General features: G+C 35.3%; 1 protein-coding gene across 10 annotated transcripts in view; it reads left to right on the forward strand.

Annotated features, from left to right (window-relative positions):
• The first annotated feature begins 240 nt into the window (after nt 1-240).
• The window catches only part of Klhl5 (kelch like family member 5), a 69,150-nt gene continuing 47,266 nt past the window's right edge, over nt 241-22,124 (forward strand). Inside the window, exons 1-4 of one of the 10 annotated variants that reach the window (XM_046449563.2) lie at nt 241-355; nt 2,155-2,299; nt 5,178-5,290; nt 18,770-19,246. In XM_046449563.2, the coding sequence (XP_046305519.1) occupies nt 5,229-5,290; nt 18,770-19,246 (539 nt within the window). In that variant the 5' untranslated portion in view covers nt 241-355; nt 2,155-2,299; nt 5,178-5,228. Of the gene's footprint in view, nt 356-2,154; nt 2,300-5,177; nt 5,291-7,008; nt 7,222-11,926; nt 11,971-18,769; nt 19,247-22,124 lie in introns of those variants that run through there. The other 9 variants (XM_046449772.2, XM_046450046.2, XM_046449644.1 and 6 more) reach the window with 9 other exon arrangements.

Raw genomic sequence — 22,124 nt, forward strand, 5'->3', positions numbered from 1 at the left:
GGGCTCGGCGGGGGCGGGGCCTGGCGGGCGGGCGGGGGCGGGACGGCAGCCGCCTGCCCTGCGCCGGGACTGACGGGTGAGCGGGTCCCCGACCCCCACCCACTCGCCCGTGCGCCGCCCCCTCCCCGGCCGCGCGAGGAGTTTGGCCCGGCCTGGCGCAGCCTGACGGAGGGGAGTGGCTCTCTCCCGGCCGGCCGGCGCCGGGGGTGAGGGTGCCGGGAAGGGGCTGGGGGCGCGCGAGGGGCCGTGCATCCCTCGGCTCGGCTCGCCGGCCCCCGCCCCTCGCCTGCTGTCCTCCTCGGGCCTGGCCGCCCCGCCCCGCCGTGACCCCCGGCCGCCCCGGGAGCCCGACGCGGTAAGTGCGACTTCTTCCTCGGCGTCGGGGAGGACCGGGCCCGCTCCCCGCCCCAACGCGACCCTAGCGCCGGCCCCGGCGGTCCGCAGCGCGCTCCGGGAGGCGGCCGGGAGGCACCGTGGCGCGGAGCGGGTGGGCCAGGCTGCGCCTCCCCGAGCCGCTCGCGGGACTCGAACCCTGGCCCGGCCCCGCCGCTGGTGCCCTGGACCCCCGGCCCGGGCCGCCCTGGAGTTGTTCAAAGTTCTCCACGCGGCGTTGGTGGCCCGCCGGTGAGGAGCGGACTGCAGTTCCCAACCACTGCTGCTTTTTCGGACAGTTACCACCAATAAAACAAACGAAAACGTTTCGGATTTCCCCCTTAATTGTTACCTGCAGACAGTCACACCTAAGTTTTTAAGTTTTCCCTTTATGTACTAGCCTCACCCCGGGGGTGGAGTATGAGAAAGGAACTGTATTCTGATAGGACTCCCTGTGGTTGGTTGGAACTTGCATTTAGGCATTTATTTCAGTGCATATTCTGGAATTAGAAGCTGGAGGGAAAGTTTATCGTGTCAAAGAGTAAATCTTTACTGTCGTCTTTATTTTCGTTTCGTTTAATCCTGAAAAACATTCTCGAGGGTTGATACAGTCACAAAATCCACAAAGTATAAAAGGGATATTCAAAGCCTCTCTCCCCACCCAAGTTGGGCACCCGCACAATATTTCAATTTCCTGTATATCCCTTCAGAGATTATGTACTTGGGGATGCCTCTTCTGCTTCCTCTTAAAAGTGGAGTTGCTTTTATGAAATGCCTAGCAGATTTGCTGATGCGCAATAAATGTTAATTTTTCATAGAAAACAGTTTAATAAATCTGCCTTCCGCTCAGGAAACAGTTTAATTCGTCTTTTTTTTTTTTTTTTTTAATTAGACTTGCTGGGAAAAAATAATTTTCTTTTGGCTGTAAGCATTTACAGGTTTGACTGCATAGTGAATGTGTGTGTTCTTTTGGTTTATTGGGACTTAGGTGAATACTTTCACATAAAGTCGAATACATTGACATTTTGGGGTAATGGGGCAGGGAAGGAGAAATCAATATATTGTAAGAGAGGTCTTAATATATATAAAATACAGTTCCAAAAATTCTCTGAAACAATTTATGTATAGTACAATAGGGACAAACAAGCTAAATGAGAAAATTGAGGTGGAGAGAGAAAAAAAAAATACAAAATCAAGGGAAAAGATAATACCAAGCACATACTATGAGGACCTGTACTAGAAGTGAGTCAGTTCAGGTTTGGGGCTTGGTAGGAGCCTGGGGTCTGTGGGGGAACACAATACAAAGTAAACTTCAGTATGTTTCTAATTACAGCATTAAACCAGTTCTGCCTAAGCAAAGCATTTGCTAGTAATGAGCAATGAGAGGAGCATTTTCTCATAGGCCCTAATAAAAAAGAAGATGTGATGCAGTTGACAACATCTTTAAAGAAACAGTTTTGCACAAAAATATTTAATATAGGCCAATAATAGAACTCTAAGGATAAGTTCTCTGAAGGCATTTGATTTATTCATAACCTTTAGAATGATCTGGACCAGGATTTCCTAAACCATGTTCTAGGGAGTGAAAAAGCAGTTGACCTCTTGAAATAAAATTCTGAGTTCAAATAAGTTTAAGATAGCTGGGTTAGACAGAGTCAGTTGTTTTTTACAACAGTTTTTTGAAAGGGTTTCAACGCTAATGTTCAAGTTGACTCTTTAAAGAGGAATATATTTTATAACCATTTCCAAATTTAATGGATGGATTATCTATTCTTCACACAGTTCTTCATGAGTATTTCCTACAACTCAGATTTGATAAGAAGTGGAGAGCAGAAAGTGTGAAGTTAACCAGTATGATGAGGACACCACCGAAGTGAAGATAATCTAAAAAGCCAGAATTTTAATATATTTTGTATCAAAGAAAAAGGTTACTTTCCCCCTGAATTCTTTCATAATTCTTCATTGTTCTGCAAGTTGCCTGTTGGGCCAAATTGTCCTCTTAGATGTCTTTCTCTTCTATGCTTGAAAACGCTGTGAATCAAAGTAGGTTTAAGCAAGTAGAAGTCTTTGGGGGAATGACTTCTTAGTTATTCTTGGAGGTGAATGTGTGATTGGCATGTTATTTTATCACAAACACTGTTTGTACTATTAATTTACTACCAACTTTTAAATTCTGTGATTGTAAAAGACCTTAGAAAGCATGGAACTCAGTATAAAGAGAAAAGATTTAGAATCAGAAAATCTTGGATTGTGCTACTAATGTGCAGGATTGTTTTCGGCAAATTTGTGAACCTCTCTGAATTTGTTTCCTTATTTGTAAGACTGGAGTGATTACAGCACACAATTCATTTATGGAATAAATACTGAGAGCCTGCTAGGTACTGGGTATAGAAAAACAGCTTTAAGAATGCGAATGAAATAATGTGTCATGAATCCCTGTCTAAATTTATTCCAGAGGAGTAGAGATGGCAAGAGTTAGAGCAAAGAATAGCACCTTATCTAAATCTATCTGGTTCTTGAGTTTTAGACCACAAGTACAGAAAGTTGAGAGGATGAGGATTTGTTTTAAAATTTTTGTCTGAATCCCTTCATTTTCTGTATTTGGATTATGAGTTTGGAGAATACGGGACAGATCTATACAAAAGTGATTTCTGAATGATATACCGCTATACAAAATGTTACCATTCTGAAAACAAAGAGAGGGCTAGAACTATTCATTTTCTTCACACCATTTTGAGAGAGATGTTTGATAAGTACTTCAGGCAAGGTATATATTATGCTGTAGGAATTAAAGACCCTCACATCCTACCGGTTTGAAACAACACAGATTTATTTCTGTCTTATGTCCAGTGAAGGGCAACACTAGAGCTTTCTGCTCCAGGTAGTCATTTGGAACCCCAGGATGTCAGGCTCCATCTCAACACAATTCTTCCACAGTTGTTAAGGGAAAAGGATGTGGTGAATGATTGTACATTGGCTCCAAAGGCTTCTACTTGAAAGTGAAAGGGTAGCATGTCATTTCATTGGCCAGACAAATATATGACTACACCTAACTTCAACAAAGTGGGGAAATGCAATTTTACCATGCACCCAGGAAGAAGAGAACCAAAATAGTCTATGAACAATTTTAATGAGTGCTTACTAGTCATTAAACTGTGGGCTATGGGCTTCATAGTTCTAAGAGTTAACACAGACCTGTGGGGCATATCTATAATCCCATCTACTCAGGAATTTGAGGCAGGAGGATTGCTAGTTTGAGGCCAGCCTGGACAATTTAGCAAGACAAATAAAATAACAAATAAAAAGAGCTGGGAATGTACTCAGTGGCAGAGTGCCCCTGGGTTCAATAGCCAGTGCTGCAAACAACCCAAAACAAGAAGCTGAATAAGTCAAATCCAAATTACATTTTTGTATTCTGTTTAAGAAATAGGAAACAGTATTTCTTTGTGTATGTATGTGTGTGTTTAAACAGAATTATGCTAAGAATTATAAAGAACATCTTTTATGAAATTCTGTTGAAAACTCCACAATTAGATGTACTGTTTTGATCAAGTGAATTTCATTCTTTTTTAATTGTATATCTATTCAGTAATCATTTGTTACATGCATATAAGGCACTGTGTTAGGTCCTGTGAGGATAAAAAGATGAATTAGGGAGTTCACAACTCTAATAGAAAATAGCTCTAATTTGAGTTCTCTCTCTCTTTCTCTTTAAAACAACATTAATAGAATTTTTCAGCATGTTAAAATCTGATAGAATCTGTGTGTGTGTGTGTGTGTATTATACTTTGTCCCCCTGCCTTGTTTTCGTCTAAAGATTATTTCCTGACAAGTTACATAACAAACTACTTAAACTAGCTTAAGCAAAAAAGATTGTTGCATTAGAAAAGGAATATAGCTTTCTGTTTTCAAGGTAACTGACGTCAGTAACAGAAATTTAGGAGCTAGAGCTATTTTCTCATTCTCCAGTTCTATACACTTTCTTGACAGTACGTCTTTCTTCACATATGTGTCTTTGTTTTATTTCTCCATTCACTAATTTTTCTGTGTTTTGTTGTTACATGGGTGCTTTAACTAAGAGTTTACTCACTTGAAATTAGAGCCTTTGGCAATCCCAGCAAATCTAAAATTTTTGTAAGTGCCCCATCTTGGTTAGCCCTTAAGTTAACCACTATGAGTGTTTATACATAATGGAGTTAGCCCTTATGTATAACAAATTAGGTATTTGGCAACTTTATAGTAAAGAAGGCAGTTCTAATAGCTTGCAATCAAAGCAATCTGAGATTAAAGAAATTTGAGATACTGTCAAAAGTTCTACACAATTAACATTAGCTTGCAAATTCTAGTGGGACAGACTGATAATGATAGGGTAAGAAGGGAGAACTGAAGCTGCCATATAGCAATTATATTCCCTCCCTAAACACTTGCAAATATCATCTCCACTGTAATCTTTTAATTCCTCTCTTTCTCTCCCAAGGTACAGGTGATAAATTGTGAAAACTTTGCAAGTCACCTGCTTTGATTGATATAGGACTCCCTTGCTTCTCCTCATAGCTAATAATGTAGAAAGAAGGGAGCACTTAATATGCTACTTTGCTCTTTTCTGTCATCCAAACTGATCTCCAAGACACTCTTTATCTGGATATTTTTGCATTTTAACATACTATTACCATCTCTCTTCACCAACTTAATCTGTTTTTATTCTCAGTAAATTTCCATTCTTATTCTATTAGCTGTGTGTACTTAGCTTCTGTAGCAAAGTTCCCTTGCGTTCTTTACCTACTCGATATCTCCTTTCTTCCCAGTCTGAAAAGTATCCATAGCTTCACCTCAGCAGATGGCTGAAGGGATGAACTATGGGGAGGTGGTATATGATACCTGGAAGAGGGGATGCCCAGAAAAATAACAACAGAGGAAGGTGAGTAAAACTGTGTATAAGGGGCTGGGGTTGTGGCTCAGTGGTAGAGTATTCGCCTAGCGTGTGTGACGCCCTGGGTTCCATCCTTAGAACCACATAAAAATAAATAAATTTAAAAGAAGGTATTGTGTCCAACTACAACTAAAATAATTAAGTATTTTTTAAAAAATGTGTATGTGATCAAGTGGGATTTGTCAAAGATGTATGTTAGCTAAAGGAGCAAAGGGAAAGTGGGTAGGTTCAGACTGTAGTCTGAATATTTAATATTAAATATTAAATAAACTTAAATATCATTTTAAGATGTTCTTATACTATGCAATGTTCTTACTGCTATGCAGATGAAGGGGTCATCTTAGGTACAACCAAATGTTCAAAGTTAGAAAATTATAGGTTTGTTTACTCAGAAGCCTATCCAGTTGCCAGCAGAGCAGTCTCAGTGTTCCTAATTGGTGGGAGGGATCTTCTCAACAGTTCATGCAGGTGGCTCACAAACCATCTGGGTAGCATCTCAGAAGAAGCTCATCTTAGGTAGGTATAGGAGCTGCCTGGGATTAAAAAAAACTCATGTCTCAATATCATACAACTCTATAAACTTAGCTTCTATGATCCTTGAAAGGATGCTGATTAAAACAACCATCACAGGGAAGTCAAAGCTATAGTTTTCCTCATGAGGTATTTATAGTTACTGAGTTCCCATGCAAATTTACTAATCAGGGAGATCATTTTTACTATTAGCAATGTTGCCAAGTAATGTATTTAACGTATCTAATTCTGTGGATCGCTAGAGTAACAGAACTGAGAGGGTTAAATGAAGGTTAAATGCAGAAGAATTTTGTCAACTCTGCTTATATTTGTATTGTCCATAACCCCTTTTGTTTGGGAAGTAGTCAACAGTGTTTATTTTGCTTATTTTGTTGTAGTGTGTTTTAACTTTTTATCACAGATAAAGTATGAAGTAGAGTGAGAGGAGAGTAAGGCTTGAAAGTTAGGCAAGGACTATTAGATCATTAAAATCCTGGAATTCTATGCCAAAATTCTTGGCTTTTATTATCTTATAGAAGATCAGAAACAAAAGAGTAAAAGTTTTGGGTAGAATAATGTAATCAAGAACTGAGGTTTAGTAAGGCACTTTGACTATGCTGTGGAGAGTGGATAAGACAGGATTTAGACTTAAGGCTGGTTGTTTTATTTCTACTTTTTTTTTTAATATTGCCTTTCTTTGGGCAAGATATTTCTCTGATAAGCAAAAAGAAGTAATACTCAATTCTATGCTCTATAGGATTTTAGAATTGCTGGACAGGTTCTGCATGGTCTTTTGAAAGGGTCTGAACCAGTTTGTCCCTTACTTTATCATCTCCTTTCCCCAACAGAGGTTGAAAGAACTATCCTGAAGGGCGTCTTAAGAATGATGGATTTAACCTAACACTAGGAAATTCTAGCCTGCACTGATTTCCACTGATCTCTGTTGTACTCACTAGCATGTCCCATTTTCCTTTTTGCTGGAGTTAAATTATGAGAGCAATTTATTGGTGGCTTTTAAAAATCATTATTTTTTAGGTTTAGTTTAGGGCAAGCCAGGGAGTTTCTTTAAGGGTTAGCTGGTTTAATTAACATCTGTAATGATAAACCATTTCTAATTATAAGCTGTGTGAGAAATAGTTTTCACATTTTCTCCTCTGTATTTCTTATATTGCTCTTTACTGCCCTTTCCTTACCAGGCTTATGCTGTTATAATAAATATATTGTTTATAAAATCTGATTGGTCCAGCAGCAGAAACAAGTTGATCTATAATTTGATCATTATGTATTCAAAGACTCCAGGCCACTTTGATTGGTATATTTGTGCCTAGAGAGTACCAATTGATTACCTTTTCCACCTACATCACCATAAAGCTACGTGGAAGACAGAAATACTTCTGGATTTGATTCAGGTCAGTAAGATAAAATTATGGTTATCCAGACTATTTCTTTTTATGTCATATAAGACAGCTAGGTATCTTAGCATATGCCAAAGATAATGCATCAGGCAAAAATTTGGCATTGTTTTCCCACTGCCTTTTGATATTATCAGTGTCCATCCTTGTGCAACAGCAAATATATATTTATATTCATAAAATCTAAGGAGTGGTGGCAAGAAACTTTTCTTTCTTTACCAGTAACCAAACCAAAGGGCTTTTTATTTTTGCTTAAGATTGAACCCAGGAGGCTGGGGTTGTGTCTCAGTGGTAGAGTGCTCACCTTCCAGGTGCGAGGCACTGGGTTCAATCCTCAGCACCACCTAAAAATAAGTAAAGTAAAGGTAGTGTCTCTAACTTCAATAAAAATATATATATATTAAAAAAAGAAAGAAAAAGATTGAACCCAGGGTTTTGTAAGTACCACACCCTGCCTGGCCAGCCCTATAGGGCTATTTTCAAAAGAAATCATTTTTTATAATCATAGTTATTAAAGTATCAATTCCAACAATGTTTTATAGATGAGCTAAGGGGGAAAGGCTCATTAATTTAGCCAATTTTTAAAAATGTTTCTTGTTTTACTACCAAATACTAGTGTACATATTTGAGGAATGAAAAAAGATACTTCTGATACTATGGTTTAGCACTGTGCTCTATAGGAAATAGTGATAAAAATCAGTATGGAGACAAGTGGGGGGGAAATATGTGAGGCACTTGTATTTGGTGAATAAATACCATTTGGGCATTAATTTCAACTATGATGAACTGAACAGTATTTTCTGATATAAGAAATGTAAGCCAGGCGTGGTGGTGCACGCCTGTAATTCCAGCAGCTCTGGAGGCTGAGACGGGAGGATTGCGAGTTCAAAGGCAGCTTCAGCAAAAGCAAGGCACTAAGCAACTCAGTGAGACCCTGTCTCTAAATAAAATACAAAATAAGGCTGGGCATGTGGCTCAGTGGTCAAGTGCCTCTGAGTTCAATACCTGGTACATCCCACAAAAAAATTAATTTAAAAATGCAAACAATTATATTTAAATCTCGTTAATCAACATAGGACTATATTAAATGAAGCTACATGAACATGTTCCTGATGATCCATAATCCTTAATACAAATATAAAACATTATTATTATTACATTATTGCAGGTGCAAAACATATTATCTAACAATCAACCCTTTTCTTGTAGTGACTCTGTGCAGAATTCCTTCTACCAACAAAGGACATCAGAAAAAGACAGTGGTGTTCAACATTCTTGTTTGTTGGTCCCAAATAGGGATCCTTTGAAACAAGTGACTTGCTTATCGTAATGTAAGCTAGCCAATCACAGAAATTAAAACATTAAATAAGTGGGACCTGTGGGCGCTAGGCAGGACTGGAATTTTCTAGTCAGCAAGCAAATGATAAACAGAAGCTAAAATTGCAGTTAGTTGACCACAGTCCCAGGTTCAAGCAGGTGCTAGACAGTCGCATTCTGAACTTGGGCAGGGGTCGGAAGGGATGAGAATCTATTTCAAAGTCATGCAGACCTACAAGTGCACTCAAACCCAGGATGTAGCTCATCATGACCACTGCTACATCCTGAGTAGGGTACAATTTGTGGGGTTCAAAGTACAGAAAAACAATTTTTATAAGAAAACAGCTTTCATTTCAGTTTCTCAGAAACAGTTCTTGGAACAGTTTTTTTTTCTTTTCTTTTTTTTTTTTTTTTTTTAACAGAAGGCAGCAAAATGGAGTCTTAGGCCTGTCTGACAGTTCTTGCTTTATAATTGTCTTATCTTACTTATCAAAATCTTATAATATATATTTTTTACTAATCTATAACCTATAACTTACACTCTTATTGATTGTATTTATCAGTTCTTACCACAACATTAACCTTATAGAGAAGACACCAAATAAGTAATTTTAGTAAAATAATTGAGCTATCTGAACAAGTAGTTTGAATGCTGTGATCGTATGGTAAGGGAACATAATTTAAAGGATAAAATTTACTTCACTTGCATTTTTCTCCTTGATCGTACAGGTGTATATTACAGTGCTTTTACTTAGGCTATACAAATAAATTAAATCTCTTTATTAGATGGCTTTTACCATGAAACCATATGTCATTTTCACTATATATTAGAGTTCTTGACTGCTAAAACTTCAGTTTACTATGAAGCTTACAAAGCTTAGTTTATTACAGCTGAATTTAAATTTGATGTGTTTATAATTTTAATTTGCTGATTAAACAAAAATAGTACATAATTATTTTTAACAAGTCAACTTAATATTGGGCTAGAAATCTTCCCCCCCACACACACACAGTGCTGGGAATTTGAACTACAGGCCTTGCATGCACTAGACAAGCGTTCTACCATTGAGCCACATCCCCAGCCCTGCATTAAAAATCTGAATTTTGGATTTCAAAGTATATTCTAAGTTTTCCTAATTACCAAAAAAAAAAAAAAAAAAAATGGAACTGAGCTTGGGGGTACACACCTGTAATCCCAGCTACTTGGAAGACTGAATCAGGAGGATCATAAGTTTGAGGCTTATGATCATAAACTTAGGGCTATAAGTTTGAGACTTATTGAGACCACCCTGTCTTAAATATAAATGGCCAGGGATAATGCACTTGCCTGGTATATGGGAATCCCTGGGTTCAATCCCCAGTACTAAAGAAAAAAAAAAGATGGTGCTAGGTGCCATGTGTTTATGGTAACTATGAAACTTTGAAAACAGTGCAAAAATAATCAATGTTAACAGCCCAGCATTTGTTTGCCCATACTTTTCTGATTTCTTAAATGGATTTATTTTTTAAAATATGAGCTAGATTCTGCTCTAGGCCCCTATTTCTAGTGTTAGATATATCATTAAAACTAAGTTTTTCCAGAACAGCATGCAATATCCCTGAAATTCTATCCTTATTAATTTATTTATGTTATTGTTACTATTCTTCCACACACTCAGGTTTGAACAGATACCATCATCTTCATCATTCTTCCTGTCATTTGCCACAGGCATACCATAAGGTCTGTCTCTAATATTTTTTACATTCATTTCCCTTTCAGATCTTATTGCTTCTAGGCAAGTTTAAACAGTACCTCTTACATTGTAAAATTTTCCAACTGTTTTCCCTACTGAAAATCATATTCACCAATGCCAAATTCATCTTCTTAAGTATACCTCTACATCCTCCCTTCAGGAGCCTCTTCCTCACCCAAGGAAAGAGTACTTGTCCTTGACAATTCAGTTAGCATTTTATTCAAGACCTTCTTTTTTTTTTTTTTTTTTTTTTTAAGAGATAGAAAGAGAATATTTTAATATTTATTTTTTAGCTTTCGGCAGACACAACATCTTTCTTTGTATATGGTGCTGAGGATCGAACCTGGGCCGCATGCATGCCAGGCGAGCGTGCTACCCCTTGAGCCACATCCGCAGCCCTCAAGACCTTCTTTTGCTTAATTTTAAGATATTTCAAGTCAAGGTCTCTGCCATTAATTTACTCATTTATTTCGTCTTATTTAAATTCAGTAATATGTAAATATCATGGACTACACAAAGTTTTAAGGATATATAGTAGTCCCTGCCCTGACAGATTTCATCTTTGTTTTCTGTGTAGAGAATGGCTGTTTGTTGGATTTATATAAATATAGGATTTTTAAAATTTCATAACACTTTTATGAGTTTGAAAAAGAGTACAGATTATCTAGTGTATTTCTAGAATTAAAGTAAAGGTTTAAAAAAGCAAATCTCAAGAGTACAGATTATCTAGTGTATTTCTAGAATTAAAGTCAAGGTTTAAAAAAGCAAATCTCAAATCTTTTCTATCTGGGTAAATAATTTCTGCCATCATACATTTTTAAGTGTTAAGTGGGATATAGTTGAGAAAAAAATTTAGGGAGTGAGTCCTAAATTAGTTAGTATAGTAAAATTAGTTCTGAATGTTTCCTTTTATATTTTTATTTATATTATTTACACTTAAAACTATAGAAATAGATTTATTAAAATTGATTACTTTTAGCACTGGCATGTAGCTTAGTGATAGAGTGCTTGCGTAGCATGCATAAAGCCCTGGATCCAGTCCCCAGAACTGGGGGAAAAATGATTACTCTTTTTTTTTTTTTTTTTTTAAATTTTTTTTTTTTTTTAATATTTATTTTTTAGTTCTCGGCGGACACAACATCTTTCTTTGTATGTGGTGCTGAGGATCGAACCCGGGCCGCACGCATGCCAGGCGAGCGCGCTACCACTTGAGCCACATCCCCAGCCCCGATTACTCTTAAATACTGTTATCTTAAAAACCAAACCAAAATAAAAACCATGTGAAGAGAGATTTGAATAATGATTATTACCTATATAAATTAGCTACTAGATAGCTGTGGTTTAAATTATTCAGTGACTTGATAGCTTCTCCCCACCACACTTCTGTGCTGGGGGTGGAACCCAGAGCTTCATGCATGCTAGGCAAGCACTCCACCACTGAGCTACATCCCCAGCCTGACGTTTTTTTCTCCCCTACCTTAAACAGGTAAAAGAATAAATACATAACATTTATTACATTCCCAAGGCATTGTAATATAGATTCCAAAGCCATAGCTTTAAAAGTCACACAGTTGAAGTGTGCTTATCTGCCCTCTGTCTCAAAGATGTTTCATTGTTTCTACTGTATTACTGAATAGTGTGTCATGTTTCAGATTCACAAACTAACATTTGAGCAGATATGAAGCAAAAATTTTAGGTGAGTCCCTTAATTACATTTTGAAAATGTGTTCATAATTGACACTTATATGTGAGCATTTGTATCTCAAATTTCACTTGAAGTAAAGCAAAGTTATTAAAACAAAAAGGTACAGAATATAATTTTATAATCAGTTTTAAGAAAGTGTGTGTCAGTTTGAAAAGACAACTGCTATTTAGCCATTGGTTTTTGAAGTGATAGAATTTTATATCTTAAGAATGAAATATAAAAAAGAAATTCTTGGAATAACATGATTTTACTCAAGTTGAAAAAATATTAAGAAGATTTTTGTCACCGGAGGTAAATGCTTTCTTTTTCTTCTCTCTACTCCCTGCCCCTCAACACACACACTGGGAATTGAACCTGGGGGCTCTACCACTGAACTTGCAGTCCTCCTTCTTCAGCCTCCCAAGTAGCTGGGATTTCAGCTGTGTACCATCATGCCTAACTCACTAATAACTTTTGAAATATTTGGTTTTTAATTTATTTTATAATTTAAAAATATACAGTATGTTTATAATACACCAGTTAAACAACAATAAATAAGCCAGGCGCAGTGTCACACGCCTGTAAACCCAGCAGCTGCTTGGGTGGCTGAAACAGGAAGATTGTGAGTTCAAAACCAGCCTCAGCAACAGCAAAGTGATAAGCAACTCAGTAAGACCCTGTCTCTAAATAAAATTAAAAATAGGGTTGGGATGTGGCTCAGTGGTCAAGTACCCCTGAGTTCAATTCCCGATACCAAAAAAAAAGCAAAAAAAACCCACGAAACAATAAATAAATAACTAGAAGGAGGACCAGTAGAGTAGAGGAAAGGAAATAGGGGAAGGGAGAAGGAAAAGGAAAGTAGAAATATTAGGGATTGAAATGGACCAAATGATATTATATACATCTATGAGTGAACCCCAGTATTATGTTTTTTTTAATTTATTTATTTTAGTTTTTAATGGACCTTTATTTTATTTATTTATATGCAGTGTTGAGGATCAAACCCAGGGCCTCACACATGCTAGGCAAGCACTCTACCGCTGAGCCACAACCTCAGCCCAACACTATTATGTATTAACTATAATGAACTGATAAAAACATTTTTAAACAAAGAAGCTTAACTCTGGCAATAAAACAAAAAACCTTGAAATTTTATCAGAAGTATATGTCATTAATGGTAAAATTCACAAGGATGTGAATATTAAATCTTTATATTAATAATTTAAGTTTTATATTAAAATAATCTTCATGAATAATATTTATAATAGTAATAATTAATCTTTACATTAATAAATCAGACATGCTTTAAAAATACATGGTATAACTACTTACATTTTGTTATTGTTCTTAAAATTGTTGGATTCATTCATTATTGGAGAACCACTTATGGAGCATGTATTTGCCAGGTACTATTCTAAGTCCTAAAATTACAGTGATGAACCTAAACAAAGTTGTACTGCAATTTACTCTGTAGTGAGTTTAAAGAAAGTAAGCAAATAAATATACTAGCTAGTAGTAAGTGCTATGAAAGATTTAAGAGGGTCAGGAGGACAGAGAATGATAAGGGCCCTAAATTATATAGACAAGTTAGTGAAGATCATATATTTTACATAACAATGTAATGATTTTATATATATATAAATATATATATATATAAATAAATAAATAAATAAATATATATATATATGTGTATATATATATATATATATATATATATATATATATTGATCTTCTATAAATAATTGCCCTAGTCAGGCATACTGGTGCATGCCTATTTGAGGCAAGAGGATTGCAAGTTCAAGGCCAGCCTTAGCAACTTAACAAGACTGTATGTAAGCTTAGCAAGATCCTGTCTCAAAATTAAAAAATAAAATAAAAGAACTGGGGATGTGCCTCAGTGGTAAAATGCCCCTAGGTTCAATCCCCAATATCTAAATAAATAAATAGTTCAAGGAAGTACTTATTAGAGCTGGATTAATATTTGGCTGAACAATTTTATATCTTTTTGGCAAAAGTTTGATGGGACAGAAGAAAAGTATTATTTAAATAATAACTTCATACCATAAAACATTAATTCTTAAGTTTACTACATATTTTTCATAAAGAGAATATCAGAAATATTTTGACAAATCAAGAAGATAGTAGGAAAAAAAGTAAGAGACCTAAACATCCACTTCATAGAGGACATACAAATAATCAATAAACATGAAAAAAATTGCTCAACTTCATCATAATCAAGGAAGTATAAAAGAAAACTAAAAGGAATACCACTACTCACCCAAAAGAATGATTAAAATTAAAGAGCTCAACAGTACCAGTGTGACTGGAATTCTCATGTGCTGCTTGTAGAAGTGTAAATTGTTGACAATAGTCGAATATAACATATGTATACCTTATGTTCCAGCAGTTTACTTCTATACACACACACACACACACACATAAATGCATATATACGTGCAACAGACAACATGTATAAGAATATTTATATAGCAACATTATTTGCAAAAGCTTAAAACTAGGAATCACTCAAATGATTGTTAGCAACAGAATGGATTTTGATGATTGTGTATTTAAACAGTGAAATACTATATAACCATAAAAATTAATCATCAGCTGCTACAGACAACAGATTGTGTGTGTGTGTGTGTGTGTTGTGCTGGGAATTGAACTCAGAGCTTCACACATGCTAGGCAAGTACTCTATTATTGGGATATACCCTCAGCTGCAGACAACAAATTAATTCCAAAACAGTGGTGAACAAAAGAGTACACGGGGTGAATTTCAAAAACAGGTAAAATGAATTTATGATAAGCATGTTGGTTACCTTTGGGGAGGGGCATGAAAAAGCCTTTTTGAGTGCTGGTAATCATAATCTTTTCTAAGCCTGGATGATTATATGACTGACTCATAATTCTTTAAGCCTCCAGTTATAATTCGCATACTATTCTATTATGTATCAAACTTCTAATTTTAAAATATTTTGAAAGGTACAGGCACTAGTTAATATTCATTTGGAGAACAAATTATTTTCAAAATACAAAAACACAGAGTGAATATCTCTAATACACAGAAAGCTTCTACTTGGTTCTAAAGAAAAGTTGAATAGACCAAGAGAAAGACAGGCAAAAAAAAATATAAGTAGATAGCTCAGAAATGGCCAGTAAACCTACAAAAATATGCTCCAATTCAGTAATCATCTGGAATTAAAAGAATTATAATACTCATTGTTAACTGTCAGGCCTATGAAAATAGATGAGAAGGGTACGCTCACTTGATGTTTGAAATGTGAATTTTAGGGAAGGTAAACTAACTATTCAAATTTAAAATACACATACCTCAATCCAGCAGTCATACTTCTGGGAATAAATTTCATCAGCACAAAAGCTTCACAAGGATGTCTATTTCAATGTTACTGTAATAGCTAGCAATCAAACAAACACTTGAAATCAACCTAAATGGTTATAGCAAGAGATAGTTCAATGAATTGTTCTAAAATTATGAAATATCATACAACTATTAAAGAGGTTATTAAATTACATTTCTGTGTATATATAAAATTAGGTGAGAAAAGCAAAATGCCAAAATGATATATATAGTATGAGCTCTCTTATACCAATTATCAAAATCATATAAAGGAATATGTAGGTTTTATATGATTTTATAAACATGGAGAGAGCTGTGAAAGGTTGCATACTAATCTGTCTACATTGATTACTGGGAATAATTAGTGGAGGAGGATTGATAAATAAAGGTAGAACTGAACAAGCATACAGTGAGTCCACTCATGTGAATGGCTTTTTTTTTTTTTGTGTGTGTGTGTGTGTGTGTGTGCGCGCGCGCGCATATACAGCTAAACCCATGATCATGACAGCAGGATCCTGCTATCAACCTATTTCAATGGTTGATCTCCCACTGCAGTCCACTCAGAACATCTACTACATTAAAGAGTTATATATTCAATGTATATCTGAAAACTTGATGAAAAAAGTATATTTGGACCCTCTTGAGAATGGGGACATGGTTTAACATTATAGCATTCATGTCTAAATTTTTTCTAATAGAGAGTTATGTTGAGAAATGTCTCACATTTCAAGTTAAGGTTTCAGTGAGTCAACCAACCAACCAGTTAAAATTACTCTAGCTATTAGAATTAGCATTTATTGTAATTAGAATATCTCACACTGGTAATGTGCTCTCATATTGATCAATTAAATCCAATTTAAAATTTATTTATAAAACCTCATGCCGCATGCCTGTAATCCCAGCTACTTGGGAGGCTGAGACAGGAGGATCACAAGTTCAAGGTCCTAGCAACTTAGTGAGGCCTTTCTGAAAATAAAAAATAAAAAGGGATATGGATGTAGCTCAAACATAAAGCACCCCTGATTTCAATCCCTGGTACCAAAAACCAAAACAAACAAAAACCCCATATATTAAAATGAATTCTTTTTTAATAGAGACTTAATTATCCTTTGTTAGAGTATAAGTTTTAAACTTACTAAAAGCAGGATATGTTAGTGATTCATTTGTCTCGATGCCTCATAGGTATAAATACATGGCAAATACTTATTCGAATGACTAAGGTAAAGATGACAAGATCATTATGTGCTATTACAGTGAGAGTTGTTCTTTGTATCAGTCTATACCATGCATTGCAATGCCCACTCAGTGCCTGTAGCACTCTGCATTCACTCATCTAAAACCTACCCTTCCCCCAGTTTCCAGAAGCCTTTGTGGTGGGAGGGAGTGGTGCTACCATTGTTGAGAAGGAAAGGCTAGAATGTTTGAAGACGTGTTTATAAGGGTGGCAGTGATGGAGCTATACCTTGAAGGATAAGGAGGATTTTAAAACCAGAGAAACTGGGAACAAACAGTGTTGTTAAAGAGGGAGTAACATAATGTAGACTGACTGATGAAGTGGTGGGCAATAGCCTGTGTTGGATAATAGTTAGAAAGAAAGAGTGGAGTGAGAAATAAAAGTGGAGTGGAGTTTTAAGGGTTTTGATAGGAAGGAGCCTGACTGGTGAGAAGAGAAAACTGTCATTTCACTCCCTCACACATCCTGCATACTACCACCAAGTTAATTTTCTAAAATATCGCCCTGTTCAACAGACCACTTAATAACACCTTTACTTTGTGCCCAAGGCTTTTTATTGTGTCAGATTCATTAAGTTTATCTCCTATACGTAAAATTAATTAGGTATGGCTGACCGGCTGATCAAACTGATATTTCCCCTCCTTCCTCGTCAACATGCTCATTTCATGCTTTTATTAATCTCTTTCTTACTTTATATAAATCTGTCCTCCTTCTGCCTAATGATACTGGCTTGTGCCACTCCACACCATCCTGATGTCTCCTTTCTCTTATAATTTTTATATTTTTTCTTGTAGTATTTAGTACAGAATCATAAATGGCTTTTCATGCTTCTCATTCTTGTTTTTCTGAATAATTTTTATTCTCCTAAAGACTGTGTAAGGTCAAGTTATATGCCTCACAATATTCTTGTAAGCCTCCAAGATAGCTTTTTGTTTTGATTTTTGGTCAGTTGATATAGATATTGCTTTTGTATGAAATTATTCGATATAGAAGTAAATATTAAGTACCCTAAAAACTGGAATTCTGCATTTATAGATCATAAAATTTATTACTGCTGCATTGTAATGCTTCATATTTTAATTTGTCAAATACTTTTTGTTTTAATAAAAAGATTTTTTAATTTGAGGAATAGAAACCAAGATGTGTATGTCTCCGTTTCCCTTATAATGCCTTGTACAATGCATTGCTCACAATTAGTACTCTATATCTTAAAAACTTAATGGTTTTTTTAATTTGCTTTATCAGTTTTTCTTAACTGTACCTGTGTTCACACCATTTCTTTGTTTTGCCAACAACAGAGGGCACCATTAGGATACTTTTACACCAAGGAATAGCCCTTTCCCAGTCCTTCGTTGCTTTATAGGGTGACACTTTCTTTTCCTAAGCAGTATCATATAAATTTGAATACTATGCTAAATGGAAGTGGTTCTATCATGATTATAGGAAAATATTGGCTTCAGGTTATTTATTTGAAAAAGAGTAAGTACTGTCAAATTTTGATCCTTTGTGGTTTTCAAACTTTTTCTCCTAATTCTTCTCATTATTCTTTAAGTGAAATCTTCCAAGATCTTATTATATTAATTAGATATCCTCCCTTTTGAAGGGAGGAAGAGATGGAAGGTAACAATCTAGAACTCAACCTTTGCACTGTTTCCTTCTCACCCCTTATCCATAGGGCAGTTTGAAAATCACCGCAACTCATCTAATTAAAAATGCTTTTTAAAAAACTTATTTTGTGATGTCTCACCTAGGAACTTGGTTTAAAAATAGAAACATTTTGGTTGTAAAGTGATTTTTTTTTTTTTAAGTACAAAGAAAAACGCTCTGGAATACATTTCTTGTTTCAGCAATAAAAGAGTTAATATACTAAGCAGTAAAGACTGAGATACTGCACTGGGATAGTGCTTTCTGTCTCTGTCATTTGTGGTTTAAGAAAAGGGGGTGGTGTTCTGCATTTGAAAGGACTTTAATGAATGCTGTCAGTGTTTGTGAGAGCTAATGGCCAGTATGGGAAGGGAGAGCAGGGAAAGTGGTCTTGCTGCTTCAGGATAGGCGGATGAGAGTTTGCTCTGATTGAACGGAATGTTCCACCGGGTTTCATCTTTATGCATTATCCTTTGTTCTTTATAATCTGATATATTGGCATAAAAGTAAATGTAGATATATATATGTGCATGTAATTTATATTCTCTTAAATCTGTTTGTTGTGTACAGCAGGGCATATACTTCTCTTATCTTGGTTGGATGCACAAATCTGTGTGCAGTGCTTTTTGCCCGTTGCCTAGACGATCACTTGGTTTCTCTGAGGATGTCTGGTTCTCGTAAAGAGTTTGATGTGAAACAGATTTTGAAAATCAGATGGAGGTGGTTTGGCCATCAAGCATCATCTCCTAATTCTACAGTTGACAGCCAGCAGGGAGAATTTTGGAATCGAGGACAGACTGGAGCAAACGGTGGGAGAAAGTTTTTAGATCCATGTAGCCTACAATTGCCTTTGGCTTCAATTGGTTACCGAAGGTCCAGCCAACTGGATTTTCAGAATTCACCTTCTTGGCCAATGGCATCCACCTCCGAAGTCCCTGCATTTGAGTTTACAACAGAAGATTGTGGCGGTGCACATTGGCTGGATAGACCAGAAGTGGATGATGGCACTAGTGAAGAAGAAAATGAATCTGATTCCAGTTCATGCAGGTTGATTATTTTCTTACTGTTAGAAATGGGGTGTGGGGGTGTATTCTCTATAATGTTTTAAAATAATTTAGCATTTTTATTTTAAAACTTGATTATTTGTATATCCTCATACATATATAGTATCTTGGTATGAACATGTACTTTTTGCTAGGATTTAAAACAATGTTATAACAATTTTGTAAAATTATAAAGATAAACATATAACATTCATTTTGAAATATCTTGTGTTCTATATATAGATCTGGCTCTGCTTTGAAAATACAGTACCAGTTTTATGCATCATTGACAGGCGGTTTGCTTCCTTCATTTACCTTCTATATTCATAGCAAAACTAGAGAAGACATTTCTATTGTATAAAATTTTGTGACATTTTAGTTTATAATAGATTGTAGAGTCAAATATGAGTTTAATGAAAATGAAAGGTTTTACAAAGAGATACACTTATAATTGCCTATTTTTGACACCATTTTAGTTGTCAATACTATTTTTCTATGGTTATTTCTCTTTGTCCTATCTATGTTGCAGCTCTCAGACTAATACAGAGAATACTAAGTAACATGTCTCTTTCTAAGATGACAGCTACTAATTCCAGTTATCTTCACTTTGACTGACATCTGTGTTTTTAGGGAAATGAAGGACATCTTTTCAGGAGAGTTTAAGGGAACATAGAGGGGCCAGATGTGGTCAGCTGGTAAAAAGGGGTCAAAAAGAAGGGGAATAAGTTGGAAGAAAAATAAATCAATAAAAATTGATAATTTCATAATGACTTTATGCATCTTCATCCTTGGAATTTGGCTTTATCTTTGAAATGGATTTTCTTATTAATCAGTTTAAACCACTATAACAGATCATATAACAAGTTAGAGCATGAAAGTCATCTTTCTGATTCACCTTCACTCAGAAATATTCCTAAATATTAAAAGGCACTGATGTTTGCGATTTAACTGGTTTAATTCTTTATTTTTTCTTTTAAAATTTCTTTGCATGTTTTGACTATACTTAAAATTCACTTGTTAGTTATGATTAATGTAAGCATCATAAGGGATTGAGATAAAATGAATTCAGATATTCAGGTATCTCTTATTTGGGGATATTTACCACCTTTTCCTCTTCTAACCTTCAGAACATGGAATTTTGAACTGTGGTGTTGAAGTGATGAAAGATATAGACAGTCATCTGTAATCATTTGAGTAATGGAGGGGAGGGATAGCTTTACACTGGTAAATAGTGTATCTAATTCACAGTGTTTTAAATTAATTTGTAAATTTTCATTATCTTAAAGGAATAGGAGCCACTAATACTTTTAATATGGAGATCAGTTGAGCTAATGTGATTTCATTGTTTTGTATTATCTTTGGAGACTTGTTGCCCTAAAGAGAATAACTTATATAGTAAAAGGTTCATGGTTTTTCATTTTTGTGGGAAGCTAAAGATTAATCACCATTTCATTTGAAAATCAATATGTCAAGAATATTTAAATAAAATTAGAAAATATGAAGCATTCATCTCTTTGCCAGCATAGATTGTAAAACTCTTAACATGTGTCTACTACCTGGATAAATTATAATGTGAGTAAAAAACTCATATTCATGTATAATCTTGGAAACATTAGTTGCTATTGTTTACTTCCTTACAACAAATGTAGTTTGCATAGCTAATGATTACTAAAATTTAATCTTTTCTTTGGTATGCATACTGAAATATCTTGGTGAGCTGTTCATTATGAAAGAAAAAAGATACGTGTTTCAACTAAGAGATTGCTATGAGCATTCTTCAAGAATTTAAAATTGATATTTTTATTTACAAGAGATATAAAATAAAGTGGCATTTAAAAAAATCTAAAACATTTATTTTATTTTTTTAAAGTATTGTCCTTTCATCTTTTTTAAAATATCTTTATTTTATTTTTATGTAGTGCTGAGGATCGAACCAAGTGCCTCACGCCTGCCAGGCGAGCGCGCTACCACTTGAGCCACATCCCCAGCTCCCTAAAACACTTATTAAAAAATGGTAATCAAGAAAATTGAACCAAGTAAGATGGGAGTAGACAGTTCACATCTTCAGAGACCAAACTTTTCCTAAAATATTATTTCAAAAATAAAATGAACTGAAAGCATCTCTGGTTTCTAGATATAAGAGGAATATGTCAAAGCAATTTTATATACCTGATGATTTGAAATTTCACTCTTAACATCTTATTGCAAAACAGGAAAAATTTTATAGTTTAGAATGTCTTCTGTGTTTATACATGCGCACCTCTCTCTCTCTCTCTCTCTCTCTCTCTTTCCCTAGATTAAATACATATAATTCTTATATCTTCCTTCAGTCCTCTAGCTCTAAGTCTTTGACCTTTACATAAAGATACATTTATTTGCCCTCAGCTTTTTGATTAAGTGAGCAGTCAGATTTCTCTAAGTGATTTTCCTTCTACTGTAAACAAGTCAAAGGCTGTCACCGTTAACATCAAAAGAAGTTTCAGTGGCATTCATCAAATTTTTGTATATAACTTGGGAATAATTCTTTTTAAATATTTGTAAATAGTGAAATGTATTAAAACATTTGACCATATTATAGATTGATATCTTAAAATATTAAATTTAAAATATTAAAGCTATAATGGGAAATACATTTGATTTTCTAATTTCTTCTTATAGCAGTCATAATGTTTACATAGCTCCCAGAACTTAAACTGAAATTTTGAGTAATTAGAGAAAAGGAAAGTAGCTGAGTGATTTTACATACCCAGAATCACAATTCCCTCAGTGGATCTGGACCATTTAAGGCAGGAATTAAGAGGCATCATAGGAGGTAATATGTTTTGTCAGCAATATTCTGGACACAATAAATATCTGTCTGAGCATTAGACTTCTGGTAATTT

Source organism: Marmota monax, unplaced genomic scaffold (assembly GCF_021218885.2).
Source record: "Marmota monax isolate L192 unplaced genomic scaffold, Marmota_monax_Labrador192_F-V1.1 WCK01_AAM20220418_F8-fsc00025, whole genome shotgun sequence".
Classification (NCBI taxonomy): Eukaryota; Metazoa; Chordata; class Mammalia; order Rodentia; family Sciuridae; genus Marmota; species Marmota monax.